The following is a 20,956-nucleotide window of genomic DNA, read 5'->3' as shown; positions in this document are numbered from 1 at the left end:
CCAAAGTTTCTTTGAAAGAGAACCATCTTTGCTTGAAGCCAAAATAAAAGCAGTGAGGGGGCTGGATAAATCTCCTGTTGTAGGTAGTTCAGAGACTTAGTGCTACTGTTGAGAATACTCTGTCCCAGGTAATCCTTCACTGGTCCTGCTCAGCAAAAGAACTTGGAAGAAATCTTGAGAGGAAAATCGTAAAGTCTGGGTTGGTTCATATGGGATAAGGTGAACCCCAGAGTAATTAGGGCTTCAAAGGTCATCACCATCTCTTTGAACTGATACCAGAGATAAACTGGAAGCCAACAAAATTGTTTCAAAATCGACATAAAATGCTCTTTGCTTCCTGACCACCCCAACATAATGTTAAAGAACTCATCAAAGACATCCCTATATAGAACACATTAATTAATACAGTTCGAGTGTGACTAAGGGTCAAACTACAGATTACATTGACCCTTGTGTGCTTGGGTTTTGTTTCCTAAATAACAGTTCTGTGTGTGTGACGGGGGAATCAAGATTGGGACTACAGCATGGAAGGACAGCATGGTGGACCACACTACACTGTGGTCCCTCCCTGTGCCTATTATTGAGGGAGCAAAAACAAAGCATGCAAGGACCAATGACATGCTCAGTGTAATGTGCCATTTGACTCTAAAGCTGCAATCCTACGCATATTCATCTGGAAGTAATTTTACTGGACTTATTCAAACTTATTTCTGATACATGGCTATGATTGTGTGCCTAAAAAAATTAACAACAAAAAGTAAGTGCAATGGGATTTTATGCGTACAGGAGGACCTCATTAATCGCAGCTCCAGCACTTGTGATTTTGCGTATCCATGGTTGGGTAATTAGTACCCGACCTTGGTATATGTGGAAAAAAAGGTGGAGGAAAGGGTTAAACCCATGTATCCGCAGGCACTGGAGGTCATTTCCGGCCGCCATTTTGTGTTTGGGAGCCATTTTATGGCTCATTTAGTTGAAAAATGGGGCAATTTTATGCATTTTAATATGCTAGCATTTCGTTTCTGCTCTTTAAATATGACTGAGTTTCTTGTTTATGATGTACTCTATAGTATTTTCCCCAGTCCTGTTAATGTACCATGGAACTTGCTCAATAAGTAGAACTCAGCTTTAATGTATTATTTTTATTACATTTATAACGGAACTGCTATCTTTTGTTTTACAGGTTTCATATAAGAAGGATCTGCACGATAGTCATAGATACACTGAAGTTCGAGATAGACCAGATGTAATGAAGGCAACCCAGTTAACAAAAATAATAAGCAATGTATGTATTTGTCATGTTTAGAAAAATTTGCTAGGTTTTCTTGAGTTCGTTTTGTTGTAGGTAGAATAACTGCAGAAAGTAACAGAAATTCTGAATGTGTATTTAGCAGTGAAACTTTGGAGTTGTATTCTGTCCCAAAGCGAATAGTCCAATTGGACCTTCCACTTCAGGTCTAATCAGGCCCAAACCTAAGCTGGACTGAACTGAATTGCTTCAGTTCGCTATAAGGCCTTCTAAGGCCTTCAACCTTTATATTTACCAGATGAGCTTCTCTGTAGTCTTTTTTGCTCCTGTTGGATGGAGCAGCTGCTGCTGAGTATGGCTTTTATTTCAAAAGGACTTCCTGAGGATTTTTTCCCTTCATTCTCTGCAATCCTGGGAATCAGTCCTTTCAGACTCTGCAGTCATTGCAGCAGTCCCTGAAAATACTACAATTCCTAGGAATATGCACACCCTTCCCAGGCCTACACAGGACCAAGGGGGGGAAAAGAAGTCTTTGAGAAGTGCTTTTGAAATAGAAGCCATGTTTGACAGCTGTTCCTCCATGACACCAGGAGTGAAAAAAATGAGGACTGTAGAGAGAACTGCCCGGTAAGTACAGGGATCAGTAAGTAGTCCTTGGATAGTGGATGCTTTGACCCTGATTTGAAGCTATCAGTTCAGGGCCAGATTGAATATGCCCTGCTCCCCGAATAACCAAACACGCCCTGCTCACAGCCCCACCACTAATGGAGATCCAGCTGGTGGGAACTAGAGCAGAGCCTTTTCCATTGTGGCCTCTCAACATTGGAATGCCCTCCCAGAAGAGCTTCACTGTGCTCCCTGCCACAGTATGTTTAAGAAACAATTGAAGATGCATATTTTTAGAGAGATGTTTTAATATTTTATCCACTGCTTCTATCTGATAGGTTCTTAGTTTTTAGCTTTTTATTTGTAACTTTTAATTTGAAACTTTAAAATGTGGTTTTAGCCTGGTCTCTTAAATGTTTAAATTCTATTAATTTTTTATGGTTCTATATTGTATCTATTGTACTAATGTTGTAAGGCACCCCGAGCAGTAGTGTACTGGAGGGGCAGGGTATAAATATTTTAAATAAATATATAATAAATTGAATTGGGACTATCTCTGAGGTACAGAGGTGGACTCCAAAACTAATACAGGCTGCTTCACACATATTCAGATACGTCTAGAACATAAGAACATAAGAAAAGCCCTGCTAGATCATGCCCAAGGCCTATCTAGGCCAACATCCTGTTCACACAGTGGCCCACCAGATGACTCTGGGAAGCCCACAGGCAAGAGCTGAGGGCATGTCCTCTTTCCTACTGCCACTATCTAGAGCAGGGCTGCTGAATTTTGGCCCTCCTGCAGATGTTGGCCTGCAATTCCCATAATCCCTGGGTATTTGCCACTGTGGCTGGGGATTATGGGAGTTGTTGTTCAAAAACAGCTGGTGGGCCTAAGTTGAGCAGGCCTGATCTAGAGGATCTCAATTTCCTAACATGGGCAATGTTTAATTATTTGTTCCCCCATCCCAAACATCTATGACGTCATATCACTTCTGTTACATCAGCATACAGTGCCACCCACAGACACTTAAAAGATAAACTGTAGGGGAACTAAAGTTGGGCAGGAGGGGGGATGCTCACAACCCCCCTGCTCGTGATGCCACCCTCAGGGGGGCGCAATTTAAATGAAGCTGTCTGCTACTGCCTCTTAGCCAGGCACCAACTAATTCTCCATACTTCCCCCTGAATAGGAGAAGTTGGGGATAGGCAGTCTGGCAGGAGTAGCATACTTATAGGTAAGAAGTTGGCTGGCAGTTTGTCGAAAAGGGGAAAAGGAAGATGATAGATAGCAAAGAGCAAAGTGCCTGCTACAGACCAGGCCAGTGGGGTGGGTTGTGGGAGAAAGAAAGAAAGAAAGAAAGAAAGAAAGAAAGAAAGAAAGAAAGAAAGAAAGAAGCAAGTTTGGACCCCTTCTCTTCCCTTCCCTTCCTGGTAGCCGCTGGGAGCACTTCTACTTTCAGCACTTCATGGTTACTCAAATTAAGATCTTCGATGTGTGTGTACATAAGGAAGCATGTTCCCTCAACTTTTTCTTTCTTTTCATGACACTCAACTCTAATGGCTCCCATGATTTCTAAACTCCTTCCAGCAGATGTTCAAACTTTCTAGCACTCATCAGCTTACTCTGCTTTCAACTCCTTGTTCCTTTTCTCCAAAAATCTGGACTCACCAGTTTAAGAATGCCCTCTTGTGGCCTCACCCATTCATTCACTTTTTGCAAAATTGCACCTGTAGGTTTGAATGTGATGCTGAGATTCTCTCTCTGCAGTTCTGATATATAAGTGTCCTGTTTATAAATCTGTGTCTCTTTTACCTTTAATGCTTCCATGACTTGGCACACCTGTTGGTGGTGGATTACAGAATTTGAAAAAGACCTGCCCCCACCTCCTGGATGCAAACTCCCACTATATTTTAACTAGTTGCTGACTTTAATGGGATTGTATTTCTGTAATTTAGAGTGGAATTTGACCCATTATTTGAGAAAGGCAGCCACTTTTATTTTCAATTTAGTTTTGCTTAAAATTGTGAATCCTTGAAAACAGCTAGAAATCAGCACTTCTCATGCTTAACATTCAACCCTTGATCAAACTGAAGTGGGTTTTTTAAAATACAGCATATTGTTTCTTAAAATAAATGGTACATTTGTTGAATTGGGAGAAGCCTGGGAATTGCTGATTAGAGCATTAGCAAAAGTGGTGTCAACAGAGGTCACTAAATGATACTTGCTCTACTGTTGCTTTTGAGGCTTACATTTCCCTTGACAAATCTGAACGTGTGTGTGTGTAGTACTCAAAGGAAATTGTGGCTGAATATGCAAAAGGAAGACAAGAATTTCTGATTTTTGTCTTGAAGGCTGAATATTCAAAAGGAAGACGAGAAATGAGTAAGGAGCCAGCTGTCCTTGGAAGGCTAGACTTCAACCATGCTAAAGAAGTTTCAAAACTTTTAAGCCAAGTAAGATTTTGATAGCTTTCAGACAATGACTCTATTGAGATATCTTCTTCCCAGGAGTGTAATCAAATGTTTCACTTCACTAATTGCAAACTAACTATAATTGCATGAAAACTTGGAGATAATGTTTCCACAACCATTTCCCATAGAACTGCTGTAATTGGTATATGTTAAATGCTGAGAAAACTAGACCTACAGCCCACAAGTGGATGAACAAACCTGGCTTTGGTCACGGTTAGATGGTTGCATGATTAATACACTTTGAAATCATAGTCATAATATATCATCACTAGGACTGCAGTTTTTTGTGTGTGGTTCTTAATTTTTGTTTCAAATTGGCCTTTCAAAAGCACAGATTGTTTTGTCACACAAGTAGCTACCAAAAAATCAGTGAAAATTTTGAACTGGCCAGATCTGTCTTGCCTGCACTTTCATTTGCATTAGCTATAGTAGAGGTTAGATAATCAGCCTGCCCATTTCTTAGCATCAGATTTGAAGACTGATCCATTTTAGGGGGAGATAGAGAGAGAGAGAGAGAGAGAGAGAGATAGTTTTAAAAGATTTTTAAGTGTTAATTGGTGTTTATATTTATATTTCTGTTTTAATTGTTGTTGTTTTTAATAGTTTCTGTTTTAATTGTAAACTGCCCTGAGCTATTTCAGAAGGGCGGTATAAAAATCGAATGAATGAATATGTGTGTGTGTGTGTATTGCACAAATGAAGGACATTTGTATTTTATTTTATTTATATTTTGATATATTAAGGTCTCAAGGTGGTTTACAATGAAATTCAAATAAAACATAGCAGAAAATCCACATACAATAAAATAGCTGTCAATTAACTGTAGCACAAATAATTAAAATCAAAGTCAGCAAGCCAATATAAAAACAGAGCAATGATGATCAGACATAATCTTAACCAAAAGCCCTGAAAAAAGGATCACCTTCAGACATTTTCTGAGCATTAGAAAGAAGAGGAGGACCAAAGCTCCAGCAGAGTGTTCTGCATCCTGGGGGCAAACACTGAGAAGACTTTGTCCTGCATGCATGTCAACATGCCTCAAGTGGAGTTGCCATGCAGAACAGACCTATGCTAGTTCCCACAATCCTCAGCTGGGTAGGAGGAGTGTGTAGCCAGGGTAGGGGAGCTGGCGTTCTCCCATTCCATGGTCATGTGATCTCAAAAGGCAAGGTAGGAGGAGTGGAGAGTGATAGGAGTTTAGCAGGACAACAGACATTATATATAGATAGGAAATTCTAATAATGGTTGTGCTAGGCGGTCGGTCTATCAAGATGTATGTGTGGATATGAGTATAGGTTTTGGAGAGAGGAAGGTAAGGTCTGGAAATCATAGCTGACCTAAGTATTTTGACTTTAAAAAACCCATTCTCCCCCCCCCCCCAGATTTTGCTTTGCTCCAAAGAACAAACTTTGGGAACGTGACTGGAATAGAAAAATATATCTGCAGTGTATCTGTTAATATCTAGCAAAAAGTTAATTAGGCCATGTGGGGAAAAATGAAGATTCTACTTTATGATTCTTATAAGTTAAATCATATAATTAAACTATCATTTACTTTAATCATACACACTGGTTGAAAGCAGTGAGGTTATGTTTTCCCCTTTCTTTTTAAAGTCTCAGTAATAAGGTTTTGCTTGAGTAATCCCATTATCATATTAACAATTTGGTCTTTGCTAATAATCCTTTAAGAATACTAATTTACATCTTTTACTCAATCAATGTGATATTAATTGTTTGGGGAATAATTATTAGAGCTTGGATTACGTGTTCAGGCACATAATTCATCACCATATCAGAAGAGGAGATACAGGGCCTTTACCACAACTGGCCCACAACATTTTGGTGCCAAGGATAGTTGTAGAATATGTAGAATACTCCCAGTGCATTCTCAGATGGCTTGCTGTGTTCTGCCTTCCTCTGTGACATGGTGATGGATCCTCACACACTTCTTCTATCCCTTGCTGTTTCATTAGTGCTCCTTCTGCTTTCTGCCCCACAATAACTAGTTGTTGAACCAGCCCTAGTTTTTATGACAGAGTCCATATTGTTTCTCAGGCTGTACTCGGCTAGCATCTGTGACAAATGATACTTCCAGATGAGCTACACATTTCAGAACGCTGCATATTTATGCTATGCTTGAATTGTTATCCTAGGGGTTCTTTGCTGATTTTCAGCCTCTTAGCAGAAGTTTTGCTTTTTGCTGTTGCAGGTGCTTATTTCATTAAAATAGAACTCTCTAAGGAGCCCAATATCTAGCTTAATTCGTTTTTTGGTAAATCAAACAGTGGGTGGCTTTATTCACTCATGAAACTAAATACTGCCTGAATGTGCTTACATGTTTAAACACACACACACACACACACACACACACACAGACACACACACACACACACACACGATAAAAGTTCTGACCACTGTTTATGTGCATATTTATGTTCACATAGATTTAGCAGGGAAGTTATTAGGGTTCCAATATGTTTTAGAACCCTCCATTCATATTCATACTTTTTGTAAAACGAAACAAAAAACCAGATAAACTTTACTTGGTTTTTGCTGACTAAGATACTTAGGAAAAATAACCTGTGATTTTAATTACTTATTTATCATATGTATATACTGCTTGATATATGCATCTTTAGTCCATGTACATAATCCAAAATACCACAAATATAAAAGAGAATCAAAACAAAACAATTTCACAGAATAAAAACAATTAAACAGTTTATAATTAATCTTAATTAAAAGCCTGAGAGAACAGGTGTGTCTTAAGGATCTTTTAAAAAGCAGTCAGAGATGGAGAAGCTCTTATTTTGACAGAGAGCATATTACTACCTTTAAGACCAAAATGAGGCAAAATCTCAATCAGCTAGCTTTCAAGTTCTTCAGAACTCTTCATCCAGCTGGATGGTAAAAAAAAGAAGCAGCAAAAGTGGGGGAGAGGTCAACCTGGCTGCAGAAGTCATTTATAATATTCTTAAGACTGAGTCAGGACAGAAGGCTCTCGAGATGTGAGACACCGATTTGGTTGTAACCAAGGCTTGTGGGACAAAGAGGAAATTATGCTGGCATACCACAATTTTTAGAAAATATAATATCTAGGGAGAAAGTCGCTAGAAGCCAACATTAGTAGGCAGTTAGTGGTTGGAAAGCATTCCACCACTCAAAATTGTAACATGATGGATAGTTATGCTTTTTTCCATAAGAAAAAAGACACGATCTAATAATTCCAGATTGAACTCAAAAGTTCAAAGCTGCTCAAGATGATTTTGTATAGTTTTAGTTGTTAGTAAGAAAGGTTTTACCATATTGTGCTTATTGGATTGTTTCTGATGGCTCAGCATGGTGGCCTATGATTTTTAGGAAAATAAGCATTTTTGCACTTAAATAAGAATCACCTGTATGGAGACTTTTAAAAGAAAGAAAAAATAGTAGATGGCTAAGGTTTTTGTAAGGAAACATGCACTACTTTTGAAATGTGTTGCTTACTCTTCACATAGTCAAGGCTAGTCTGGTTATTTAGATTAAACTTCAGGGAAATGATGTTGCATCACAGGTTTTGCATTAGTAGATGGTACCTGGGAGAACAAGATATTCATTTGCTCTGTTTGATGGTACGCCTATGTCTGCTGTAACATCAAGCTCCTCCTGCCCTCTTCGTCTTCTGTCAGGAAAAGAAAAATGTCCGCAAATATCAGTTATGAGTTTGATATTGGTGTAGCACCCAATAAGATCACTCTTCTATGTCTAACATTGTTTAGTTTTGCTTTGGCCAGTGTTGAATCATCATTAATACTGAGCTGGATCCATTCTGTCACATAGCAATGAGGTCTCTCTGATGATATTGGAGAATGAGAAAGCAATGATGTAACGCAGCAAACGCCACATTATTCAACAGCAGGAGATAGTTCAGGGCTTACCTTTACAGTAAGATTGGTGATTTCAAGCCCCCTGGAGTTTTAACCCTGCCTAGTCTATTACCTCGACTCCAAGCAGTACCAGATACTCCAAAGCTGCGCTTGTACTTCAAGATCTAGCAAAGAACTATTGTAACAAATCAACTTGTTTAAATTGTTCTAATTATGTTTTTCTTCAGAGTAAAATCTTCAGAATACAAAACTCACATTCACTGATTTTAAAGGTGCAAATGGTTTCTCATAAAGCAACCATTGAACAAGAACAATTATAAGTTTTTTTAAAAAATTGTTTTCTTTTAAAATCCAAAACATGTGGCTTGTAATACCATTCTGTACACTCAGTGGGGAGGCTTGTTCTTTTCCACTTGGCATGATTTAAAAGAATAGAATAAGTTTAAAAGCTTTAAATAATAAACATATTTTGGAGGAGACACAGCTTTACTCACCTAATGTCTCGCTGCAGTAAAAGGCAAACACATCTGTGGGCACGTACGCACACTAAATTGATCTTAAAATTATTTTTCATTGCTTATGGAGCTTTGTTGTTTTATGTACTATTTTCCTTTTAATTTTTGTGTTGTTTTAGGATTCTGTATCAGGTCTGTTACAATGCATGTTTTTGACTAGGATCCAAATAGTCCCTTAGAAGCACAGAAATGTTTTACTGTGACTTGCCCTGACTTCAGATTCTTGGTTTGCACTGGAGCTACTCCAAAAGTCTTCTGTATTTGTATCCCCCCTTGCCACTTGTTTTTGGGTGGGGTCTGTTATGATTTAATGTGTGTTTTAATCTCATGTTTTAATGTTGTGTTGTAAGCTGCCCAGAGAACAAGTTTTATGGGGCACTTAACAAATATAGTTGTATTTATTGTTATTGTTATTTCCCTGGTTTTGCTTGTCTGGCAAAATCTGTGGTCAGCAGGGGTGTCTCAGAAAGCAAGCTGTGTCCTTTGGGTGCAAGCCTATGGATCCAGTTTCATTTCCGCTGTATTTCTTTCTTTGTTTTCCTGTCTCTAAATTTTGTTTTGTCCCTTGGGTCCAGGCCTATGGACCCCATTTTGTTTCTTCTATATGTATTGACTTGGTCTATAATTACATCATTTGGGATAAGCTTTTAGAAATCAGCTCCTATTTGGAGTTACTTCCTAAAGTGAAATGTTTGTTTTCCAGGTTAAATACAAAGAGAAATATATTAAAGATCTGAAGAATTATCACTTTAATCCTCTTGAAAGTGCTTCTTTCAAGCAAGCCCAAGTTGCATCTGTCTTGGCAAGTGAAGTAAGTTGGGTTGTTTTAGCACTTCTGTAAGAATATGGGTCTCCTTATAAACCTCCATTGAATTTTTTGTGTGCCCAAGTTGCCCAGTGTGCCTTTTATTTTACTATTCGCTTTGGTTTAACCTTTAATTAAAAGGGTCTATTTAAAGGGGTTAAATTCTCTCTTAGAAACACTTTATGGTCACTTTTCACAACACTGCAGTAAACTAGTGCCACCTAATGGCCACTGTAAATATTGGTCAAACATGAGAAGAGCTTGTTTTTCTGCTGTCTGCAATGAAAGTGATATTGTGGTGTGTTTCACTATTCCTTGCTTTTGTTCTTTAACCCTGTATACTTACTATCTATCTATCTATCTATCTATCTATCTATCTATCTATCTATCTATCTATCTATCTTTATTTATTTATTTATTTATAACTTGCAGGTGAAATACAAAAAAGACCTGGAAAGCCTCCATGAACCAACATCTGCCCTTCCAAACCTATTAAATTTAGAGCATGCTTTGAGTGCCAGCAAAATCCATAGTAATGTAAGTTGAGTTTCTTGTAATTATCTCCTTTGAATAGGATTTAAAAATGTAAATGTAGCTACACTTCAGGGGTGGCTAAGGCCACCAAAACGTGGGGTTAGGTTTCATCCATTCTGCCAGGCCATAAGTTTCATCCATTCTGCCAGGCCATAAGTTTCATCCATTCTGCCAGGCCATTCCTGCTATATATTCTCTTGACTCTTGTTCATCCAAAACGTCTTCTATTGTTCTTTCCTCGTTCTGCCCCCGAAAATCTGTTCTATCAGTCATGATAGGTATATAGAATCTCCATGTTGAGAGGAAATATACCTCTGCGTATTAGATGCAACAGACGAATGATTTTGCCCTGGTGCCTAGGGCACGGATTCTTGGGAGGGTGGGTGGGTGGGTGGTGCTAAATGCCTCCTTGCTTTGCTCTCCTCTTGCCCGTCCTGGCGAATGAACAGCCTGTGCACCTCAGGTTAAAGCCAGGTTGCCACACTTCTCGGCTGAGGGAGTGTCAAAGTCAAACTTTGCCTAGGGCACCAAGAACCCTTCACAGAAGCATCTGATTGACCGCTGTTAGAAACTGACATCTGGATAAGATGGAGTCGTTGCTGCAATGCCATGTATGCCATCTCAGAATTGGATGTCCTCTTCTGCCTTGTCCTCTAGTGTTTGCAGATACAAAAGAGAAAACAAATTCAGGCAGCCTTGCAAAACCATGCACACGTTGCTTTGTCACACAAATCATAACAATCCTGGAATTCACTGCTGCAAGTGTGAAAATGGGAACGAGCATGGGTGGCTTCAAAAAAGGATTAGATCAGGAATTAGGAGTCACAGCTGGAGAGATAACATGCCCTCATCTCTTGCATGTGGACTTCTCAGAGGCTACTGTGTGTAACTGTGTGTAACTGTGTGTGGGCTACTGTATGTAACAAGATGCTGGACTAGATAGGCCTTCGGCCTGATCCAGCAGGGCTGTTCCTATGTTCTAATTCCCAACCTTGGGTTTCCAGATGTTGTTAGACTACCAGTTCCATCATCTACAGCCACAATGGCCAAAGACCATTGTGGCAGAGGATGATGGGATTTATATTGCAACTTCTCAGAACCCAAGATTTGGGAACCCCTTGATTAGACAAGCTCATGGAGGATAGATCTATCAGCACGGGCAAAGTCACCATTGACTCAACAGGTTCAAAGAACCCAGGCTACCAATGAAAAAGGCCACCGAAGCCCACGTGGGGGCATGGCTTGGGCTCCAGAGAGCCCCTCGCTGGAAGGAGAGAGAGGGAAATAAATGTTGTCAGGCAGCAAATGCTGCCTGAAATGACTGGGGGAGAGCTTGCTCAGGGTTCTCCCAAGCCCAAGCCATGCCCTCATGTGCGTGACATCTCATGCAAAGGGGGCCCAAGTGAGCTCTCCCCTGATCATTTCAGGCAGCTTTTGCTGCCTGGAAGTGTTTATTTCCCTTTCTCCTCCTCCAGTGACAGAGAGAAAGGAAAATAAACACTGTCAGGCAGCAAATGCTGCCTGAAATGACCGGGGGAGAGCTCGCTTGGGGCTCTCTGGAGCCCAAACCATGCCCCCATGCATGTGACATCATGCGCATGGGGCATCACTAGACGGACTGCTGGGCGGGGCCGGACACAGGCTGCTGTTTGGCTGGCTCCATGCCTGCATCAGCAGTTGTTATCAATTATAGCTAATTAGAAACTCCTCATTCAGAGGTAGTATACATCTGTGTACTAGAAGCTAGAGACAAATGATGGGAAGGCCATCACCTAAGAACCCTGCTGGTGAGTTTCTAGAGGCACATGGCCAGTCAGATTTTCCCAGTGTACTTCCCTCCACAATTCCTTGTCTCCTCTCCTTCCCTTCCCCCTAAAAGGAAGAATATACCCATTCTTCTCATTTAACCATCGGTGCTGTCTTTTTCCTGTGATCTTTAACTCACATTGCCCAGTCCTGATTTTTCTCAGTCATTTTAGAATCAGTTGCCAGGAGGAATGCTCCCTTTCAGTCTTCATCCTTGCACACTGCCCAGTTGAGGCACATCTGTCCTCTGGGTTCCATTTCTCTGTGAGAGAACAAATGCACAAAATCCATCCACTCAGCAGCCACCCACCAGTATCCTGATATCCCACTTGTTTCCATCACTGACTTGCTTTGTTGTGCCACATTGTACCACATTGTACAGCCTCCCATGTGGTACTCAGTGGTAGCCTATAGAAGCAAACAGGGAGTGAACCTTACAAATCTCTTTTTTCACTCCTGTTCTCAGTGCATTGCCATCAGTACTGACTCCAGCTCTGATCCCTTTCCCCAATTAAAATATTATTCATGTTGCACATATCCACTCTGTTATTTAAAAATCTAACACACACACACACACACACACACACACCCCCGCTGGCACACACTGAAAAAGAAGATGGAACTGCCATAGCGCCTTCCATGACATGGACGTCTTGAAAACTTGCCAGTCTGATAAAACCAGGATAGGATTGACATGGAGCCTCTACACACTCACTGGAAAAGGAACTGGCCTCCCATTTTAACTATTTATATTTTCGTGCTGGACTAGGGAGGTGAGAGTTATCCAGTGAGCTGTCAGCAGCCTTGTTGATTATCCCTGATCCTCAGATTATGAAGCGCTCTTTAGTCACCTAGCTATGTGAAAGTCCTGCTAGCCTCCATTCCTGAAGGGATGTCTGTCCAGGGGACTTCTGGTGTGCTTCAGGCTTATCCAGCTCCCAGAGTATTATCTTGTAAGTTGTCACAAGTCCATCCCTTGAGCTCTTGTAAACCTACAGTAGGCCACAAAACTGTGGCTTCTTGTGAGGTTTATGGAGGCTTGAGCCTCACTTCCTTACCATGGAGTAAACAGCCACCTCCTTTCCTGTTATTTTGCTGTCCAGGTGGGGGGCACTTTCACACATGGAAGTCATTGTTGGATGTTGCAGTCATCAAGTGCTGACCGGGCCTGTATGACTTGGTAATGCATAGGTGGTTTACTCTTGGTTGAACTCATCTTCTGAAGTGTCAGCATGGCATGGCATTATGATTCTTCCAGATTTTGAGTGATGGGTTCCATGCCAATTTTGGCCTTCAAAATTGATGTAGTGGTTAGAGTGCTGGACTAGGACCGGGGAGACCCGAGTTCAAATCCCCATTCAGCCATGAGACTTGCTGGGTAACTCTGGGCCCGTCACTTCTCTCTCAGCCTATTCTACTTCACAGGGTTGTTGTGAGGAGAAACTTAAGTATGTAGTACACTGCTCTGGGCTCCTTGGAGGAAGAGCGGGATATAAAATGTAAATAACTACTACTACTACTACTACTACTACCATATCTGTGTATGTATGTGTCCATTTTCCCCAGAGGCATCTGATGGGCCACTTTGTAAAACAGAATGCTGGACTAGATGGGTCTGGTGCCTGATCCAGCAGGATTCATTCTTTCTTTCTTTCTTTCTTTCTTTCTTTCTTTCTTTCTTTCTTTCTTTCTTTCTTTCTAGAGTGGAACAGTTGTCCAAATGGTTTTGGAAGCTATTTTTGCCCTTTATGATTTAGTAATATAGTGTCTACTTTTCTAACTTTTGTTTTCAAGTTTTCTGATTGTATTGTATCATAGATTGTATCTATGTGATACTACATCACATAGTATGCACATGTTCTGAGTTTCTAATTTTATCGCAGCAAACTGATTGTATTGTACTTGTAAAATAGGTAGGGATTGCATAATATTTTACTTACTTCCACTAGGAGGCAACCAAAGACTGTAAAATCTGAGCTATTAATATTTTTTTCCTGATTCTGAATACTGGGGTTGTTATTGACAGACTGGGATCCTGAAGACTGCAGCAGGAGTAACTGCATGCTCACAGGGCTTTGCAGAGTTCCATTACAGAGGCAGCCTTGCCCATCTCCCAAACATTGCCCATAAAATTCAAGTGATCCTCAATAGCAGCATTTCATAAAGTACTACCAGTGTCACCAGTAGGGCAACCCAAAATCACCCTCATGCACATGAGGAAGCATTTTGCAACTGAGGATCTCTTTGGATTCTGGCCTCAGATATTAAATGTTGTTTGTCTCCACAAATCATTGTCTTCATCCAAAGCTGCAGATGTGGAAAAAACTGTAGTGGAGTGATTGTGTCCAACTGCATTTCCCTCCCTACCCAATAAATATTTGACTATTGTTTTGGAGTGGTGGAATGCCTTTGATTGAGCCCTCACAAGAAGTAATCAGTGCTGTTAAAGCACTCCAGACCATGCTAACAATATCTTCATGATGCATGTATGGTTCCCATCAAGTGCTGCAAACTCCACAAGTGGCCCCTAGTGCTGTTTCCATGTGTACATTACTTTTGCTGGATCAGACTGATAGTTTTTCTGTCTTCTCTCTCTCTCTCTTTAAAAAAAGCCTCCTTCACAGTTTTATGATTTTGCACTGAAGTACAGAAAAATGGAAATGAAAGGTTGCTGAGGATTTTTTTCTTAGATTAACAGTATTCTGAATTAAAGAACTGTGTTAACTGACAATTGTTTGGTCTTTATTTGGATGTTCCTCATTTCAGTATGAGCCACCTAATGGTGCAGCGGGGAAGCAACTTGCCTAGGGAACAAGAGGTTAGGTTGAATCCCTGCTGGTATGTTTCCCAGACTATGAGAAACACCTATATTGGGCAGCAGTGATATAGGAAGGTGCTGAAAGGCATCATCTCATACTGTGTGGGGAAGAGGCAATGGTAAACCCCTCCTGTATTCTACCAAGAAAACCACATGGCTCTGTGGTCACCAGGAATTTATACCGACTTGAAAGTACAGCTTTCCTTTTTTCCTTTCATTTCAGTATGAATATAAGAAACTATTTGAGAAAACTAAGGGGTCGTATCATTTTGCAGCTGATACAGCTGAACACCTGCACCACAAAGAAAATGCAGTGCTCCAAAGCCAGGTGTGTATATGATCTCACAGTCTGTGAACACAAAGAGTTTAGTCTATGTAGACAATTCACTTTTATAGGCAAGGAAATACTCTGCATGCATGAAAGGGAATTCATGTGCACCTATGAAGTATCCTCCTTCATAACAGAGAATGAAAAGTCCTTCCACATGTAGGATGTCTGTATAGGAATGAATGCATGTGCTGTCAAAATCTTAATTCACTGTAGTTTCAATGCATGTTTTATCTTATTAGGTTAAGTATAAGGAGAAGTATGAAAAATCGAAAGGCAAGTCTATGCTAGAATTTGCAGATACACCAGCATACCGAATTTCAAAGGAGGCTCAAAGGTTTCAAAGTGAGGTTGGTAGAACACTTTTGGAAATTTATGTAGTGCAATCACTGTATTGCAGTGACATTTGAATTAGGGCTATGGGTGGTTCTTTTGTTGCAAAACAGGAAATGCATTGATCAGATCAGGATCCAAGAGCTACTAGGCTAACCCAAAGGATTGTGTTCTTGATGGGATTTTTGATCTATTTCATTGAATAGCAGGCCAACATGAGATATTAGGGCTGTTCACATGACTGAAAACTAGATAGGACAAGTGTCCTACCTGGCTTTGGGAGCTGTGCGTGCTCCTGATTTTTGATTGTGCATGAACAAACAACTAGGTAGGAGGAAGGGGGAGTGATCATGTGTTGAGGAGAAGCTGAGTAGGATGGCTTTTTCTCCTACTTTGTCAAAATGCTGGGTACGAGAGCTGGGTAGGTTGGCATGTCTTACCAGCTCCTCTTTCACACACTATCACTCCCTCCTCTTCCTACCTACACCATATCATGCTCTGAGGCATTCTTTATAAAGAAACTCGAGTTCAAAGCATCCTTGGTTCCCAGGAACAACAAAACAAATTTTTAAAGATCTCATTGTCTCTCATCTGGTGCTACTACAACAGTTTTAGACTCCTATTTTGATAATTTCCCAAATGTTTAGATTACATATTCTATGTGTTTCTAATTGTTCCATGAATATCTTTTTGCTCTCAGTGCAATTTAATTACAAATGCTGCAAAAAGAAGCACACATGTTATAAATAGCAATAGTTTTGTTTCAGTAGTCATATATTGAAAACATGTTGAAGATAAACTCCAAGGAAATACATCATTGATTTAGAAGAATCCCCAGAATTCTTGCATGTGAAACACGTACATGAAACAAAGATGGAAGGGCTACTTATAGATCTCTGTAGGGATCCATGGTCCCTCACAACTGGGTCTTCTGCGCTTGCTCAGGAGGCCCGCAGAAGAATCTATAGCTCCGTATAGGTGCTCTCTGGCTCTTTAAGGTGTAGTGATATCAAAGCCTACAAAGTTGTCTGTAGAGCGCCTCCCTCTTCAGTTCCTTCTTGTCCAATGCTTGTGCTGCCTCATGAAGAATCTGCTTCTGTTCCCTCATTCCTGTGAGAAAGTGAATATTGTTATTTGGTCTATTTTCTTGGGTTTGACTTGGACTGTTTTCTGACAACTCTCTATCTAACTCTGTGCTTTGATCTGGACTGTGTTTTTGACTATTCTCCTGTCTCTTGGATTTACTGCTCTATTTGGATTGTTTGATCTTGACTGTTTTTGACTGCTCTCTGGACTGTATTTCTGGACTTGGCAATTTATCTCTGATTAGGCTGACCTTGGATAGTTTTTTTGGACTTGGCTATGCCTACTCAAAGTTTTAAAAGGTGTGTGACCTGTAGGGGCACTATGCCCTCCTCTGACAGCCATGCCTACTGTCTCATATGTCTGGGGGATAGTCATAATACCAGTACCTGCAAGGTCTGTTTAAGCAGGGAATTACCACTGAAGGCCTCTATGTTTGAAGATGTTTCCCATCCGGGAACCCTGAGGCTGAGCCCGCCATTGCCACTAAAATTGGTGCCATCTGTCCTCTCTGTGCCGTCAGCGTCCACCGCAGCATTGACCCCATCAGTATCTACCACGTCTTCAAGTACAGGTTTTAAGAAGCCCTTGGAGAGAGGCCGTGAGCACTCCCAGAAACATAAGCATGATGGACACCGCTCGTCTATGGGAGAGCTGCACAGGAAACATGAGAAGCATGCTTCGTCCTCGACGCCGGGTTTGACACTCTCTGCTTTGCCGAAGTCACACTCGGCCCTGAGTTTGATGCCTAAGTCGTCAGTGTCATCTACCATTAAGACTCTGTCACCTTCTACAGCACAGCTAACCACCTCGTTTTCACCTTGGCCTTCATCTTCTTCCAGTCCTCCGACATCAGGAGCTTCAGTTCTGACCCTGTCAACATTGAGGGACTTCAGCACTCTGGGACATTCTTCGGCGTCGGCGCATTTGGTGTCGACCACTACTCTTCCGGCTCCAAGGTATTCAAAGTCTTCAATGCCTGTGCCTCCTGTTTCAATGTCGACATCTACTTCTTCGGACCTGAGGCCCTCGCCCTCACCAATGTTGATGACTTTCCCCAAAACTCCTATGGGTGGCCCTTCCACTTCGATGCCGGTTTCCCCATCAGATGTGCCCTGGAAGGAACGCTTCTACTTTTCTGCCTCTCATGTCCCAAGGGACCCCCTGGACTATAGCAGCTCTCCAGGGGCCCTTTGACCCACTGCATTTGAAAAGCAAGGTAGTGCTCCCTTTATAGCTCCCTGGCATTGCCATATGACTCCCAAGAATATAGGCTATGAAAAGAGTCAAGAGATTCTTCCAGTACCCTTTACTCTGGATCCCACTGATCCATTTAAATGCCCTGCCATACTAGCTTCCCTTTCGAGGCCTGCTACACCGTTGCCCAGGGCTCCACCACCTATGCCGCCAGTATCACCTGCGCCTGAGCTCCCATCTGTGCTTGTGCCAAGTCCAGCAGCTCCTACAGTACCCTCTGTGCCTGCACAGCCTTTTCCTCCTATGGGACCACATCCCAGTACTCCGTTACCTGAGGCTCCTGAATACTGATGGGGAGTCTTCTTATGCCTCCGACCCTAACTCTGAGATCTTGGAAGCTGCACTGGGCACGCCACAGGACAATAATGTGGCTGCCCAACTGTCTAATTCTACAACAGAGGAGACTAAAGCTTACTGTGTGCAGATACAGGAGATGGCAAAGGCCCTAGGCCTGGAGGCACCTCCTCCTGAGGATACGATCAAAGATCCTGTTTATGGCTACCTGGCTTCTACATCGGTAGCTCACCCTATGGCACTGCCTGTGCTTCCAACCCTAGTCACTGCTTCTAAAGCTGCTTGGTCTGCTGCCCCAGTGACATCCACTCTTCCTTGTGGATACAGATGGAATGTCTGTATCGGGTCCAAGAGGCTTCTTGCCTGTTTCTGTTCAAAGACCCGGCATCAAATTTGCTGGTGGTAGACTGCGCACTGCAAGCAAAGTCCACATGCAAATTCAGCACTAGTCAGGATAAGGAGGGCTGGAAACTGGACTCTATGTCAAGAAGGTTCTCCTCTTTGGCTTGCATTTCCCTCAAAGTTGCCAACGCCATGGCCAAGTATCAGCAATCCCTCTGGGACACGTTGAAAGTGGATGTTTGCTGATGTTCCAGAGCCCTTTAAGGCCAAATTCCTATTGACACTCTCCAAGTCTGCTGATCTTACCAGGCAGCATCTGAATATAGCTAAACATCTAACGGAAGTAGAGTCCAAAGTGCTGGCTGGGTCTGTTGCCATGCCTGGCTCAGGCCCACACCTTTGGAGACAGGCATGAAAGATAAAACTTGGAAATCTGCCGTTTGACAGCAAAGGACTATTCTCTAAAGACACGGATGAGACAAATTAAAAATGTCTAGATAAACTGCTAAGACATTTGCTCAATCTCAAACCTCATCTTTCCAGTACAGGTACCGCCCTAATTGCAAGCAGTGATACTAACCCGGGCCTTCCCAGGACAGGGGAAATTTTAGACATGGGTCTAGGCAGTACACTAGGCGCACCTTCCATCAGCGCCAAAATGGCCAACAGAAATCGAAGCTTCAGGACCAATCCAAGCAGTCCTTTTAGCAATGAGGACCTGGAAGTATCTATCCCCTTTCCTTCAGCCTCTATGCATTTCATCCCCTTCCTCCCTTACTGGCGTCAAGTGACATCTGATGTCCTGGTGTTGTGCATAGTGGCCAGTGGCTGTGATATTGAATTGAATCTCTACCTGCCCATGTGGGCACAAAATGCACCCACTCAACTCTGTCCTTGAAGAAGAGGTTTCTTCGATGCTCCAAAAGGATGCCACAGAACCAGTTCTATCTTCTTCCATGCATTCTGGCATTCTAGATACTTCCAGGTTCCTAAGCATGATGGTGGGATCCGTCCCATCCTGGACCTAAGGGAGTTGAATACGTTTGTCAAAACTTCCAAGTTTCGCATGATCTCCCTGCAGTCCATTCTTCCGCTGTTGTGGGAAGAGGCGTAGTTTGTGTCCCTAGACTTAAAGGACGCCTGCTTCCACATCTCCATAAGGTCTTGGCATCACAAGTTCCTACATTTCTGCCTCGGCACAAGGATGTATCAACACAAGGTGTTCCTGTTTGGCCTTTGTACCACCTCTAGAGTTTTCACATCTCCATAAGGTCTTGGCATCACAAGTTCCTACATTTCTGCCTCGGCACAAGGATGTATCAACACAAGGTGTTCCCGTTTGGCCTTTGTACCACCTCTAGAGTTTTCACTAAGTGCATGGCAGCCATCATTGCCTATCTGTGTGTCTGTGTTCCTCTATCTGGATCACTGGCTTATCACAGTTAGAGAGAAGTCTACCTTGTTGTTCAACCTACAACTTATTCTCTCTCTCCTGGCAGATTTGGGGCTCAGTGTCAACCTGAAGAAATCTATCCTGACCCCCCAGCATGTCATTCAGTACATTGGTGCAATCCTGGATGCTGACCAGAAGCGTGCATACATACCTGTAGGATGCATCCAGGCCATTTCCTCCATGGTGATTGCTTTCCAGTCTTCCCCCAAGCAACTGGCTCAGTTCATCCAGCGTCTGCTGGGCCTCAGGACTTCATGCACCACAGCTGTGGTGCACGCATGCTTGAGGATGTGGAGACTGCAACTCTGGCTGCTGTCTGTCTTCCGGCTGAACCTAGACAGTCAAAACAAGTGGTTAGTCATGCCAGAGAATGTCTTGTGAGATCTGCTCTGGTGGTCCCTGCCTGATTCCCTTTTGCAAGGGGTTCCTTTTCAGGAACAGAACCCTACAACATCAGTCACTACTGATGCCTCCATGCAGGGTTGGGGAGGTTCCCTGTGGTTCCCGCTGGGCTCGGGGCCTTCTGCACTCCCAGAAGCAGGAACTCCATATTAACTTCTTCTTGGAACTCCTAGCAGTTTCTCTTGCTTTCAAGGCATTCCTACCTATTATCCAGGGCCAAGTGGTTCAGGTCCATATCTATAATACTGCAGCTATTGCCTACTTAGCCAGTGTGGTGTAGTGGTTAGAGTGCTGGACTAGGACCGGGGAGACCCAAGTTCAAATCCCCATTCAGCCATAGTACTGGCTGGGTGACTCTGGGCCAGTCACTTCTCTCTCAGCCTAACCTACTTCACAGGGTTGTTGTGAGGAGGAACTTAAGTATGTAGTACACCGCTCTGGGCTCCTTGGAGGAAGAGCAGGATATAAAATGCAAAAAATAAATAAGATAAATAAAAATAAAATACTTGAACCATCAGGCGGGCACTGTATCCAAGTCCCTGAACAACCTTGCATTGCAGTTGTGGGAATGATGCCTGAGATTTGATATCCTCCCCATGGCTATACATATTAAGGGGGAAGGACAACATTTTGGCTGACTCCCTTAGCCGGGATCTCTCCTTCTCTACCCTCCATGAGTGGGAACTTAATGACTTTGTTCTGTCAGATGTGTTTTACTCCTGGGGTGTCCCTGAGGTTGACTTATTTGCTACCGTGCAAAATGCGAAGTGTCCTTTGTTCTGTTCCAGGGTGGG

General features: G+C 42.2%; 1 protein-coding gene across 1 annotated transcript in view; it reads left to right on the top strand.

Moving 5' to 3' along the window:
• Positions 1-20,956, top strand: part of NEBL (nebulette) — a 105,005-nt gene that overhangs the window by 30,099 nt on the left and 53,950 nt on the right. The window contains 6 exon segments of the mRNA XM_053259666.1: positions 1,184-1,285; positions 4,208-4,309; positions 9,411-9,518; positions 9,945-10,049; positions 14,894-14,998; positions 15,241-15,348. Coding sequence (XP_053115641.1) covers positions 1,184-1,285; positions 4,208-4,309; positions 9,411-9,518; positions 9,945-10,049; positions 14,894-14,998; positions 15,241-15,348 — 630 coding nt within the window.

Source organism: Hemicordylus capensis, chromosome 6 (genome assembly GCF_027244095.1).
Source record: "Hemicordylus capensis ecotype Gifberg chromosome 6, rHemCap1.1.pri, whole genome shotgun sequence".
Taxonomy (NCBI): domain Eukaryota; kingdom Metazoa; phylum Chordata; class Lepidosauria; order Squamata; family Cordylidae; genus Hemicordylus; species Hemicordylus capensis.
This window is presented reverse-complemented; position numbering and strand designations above follow the sequence as displayed.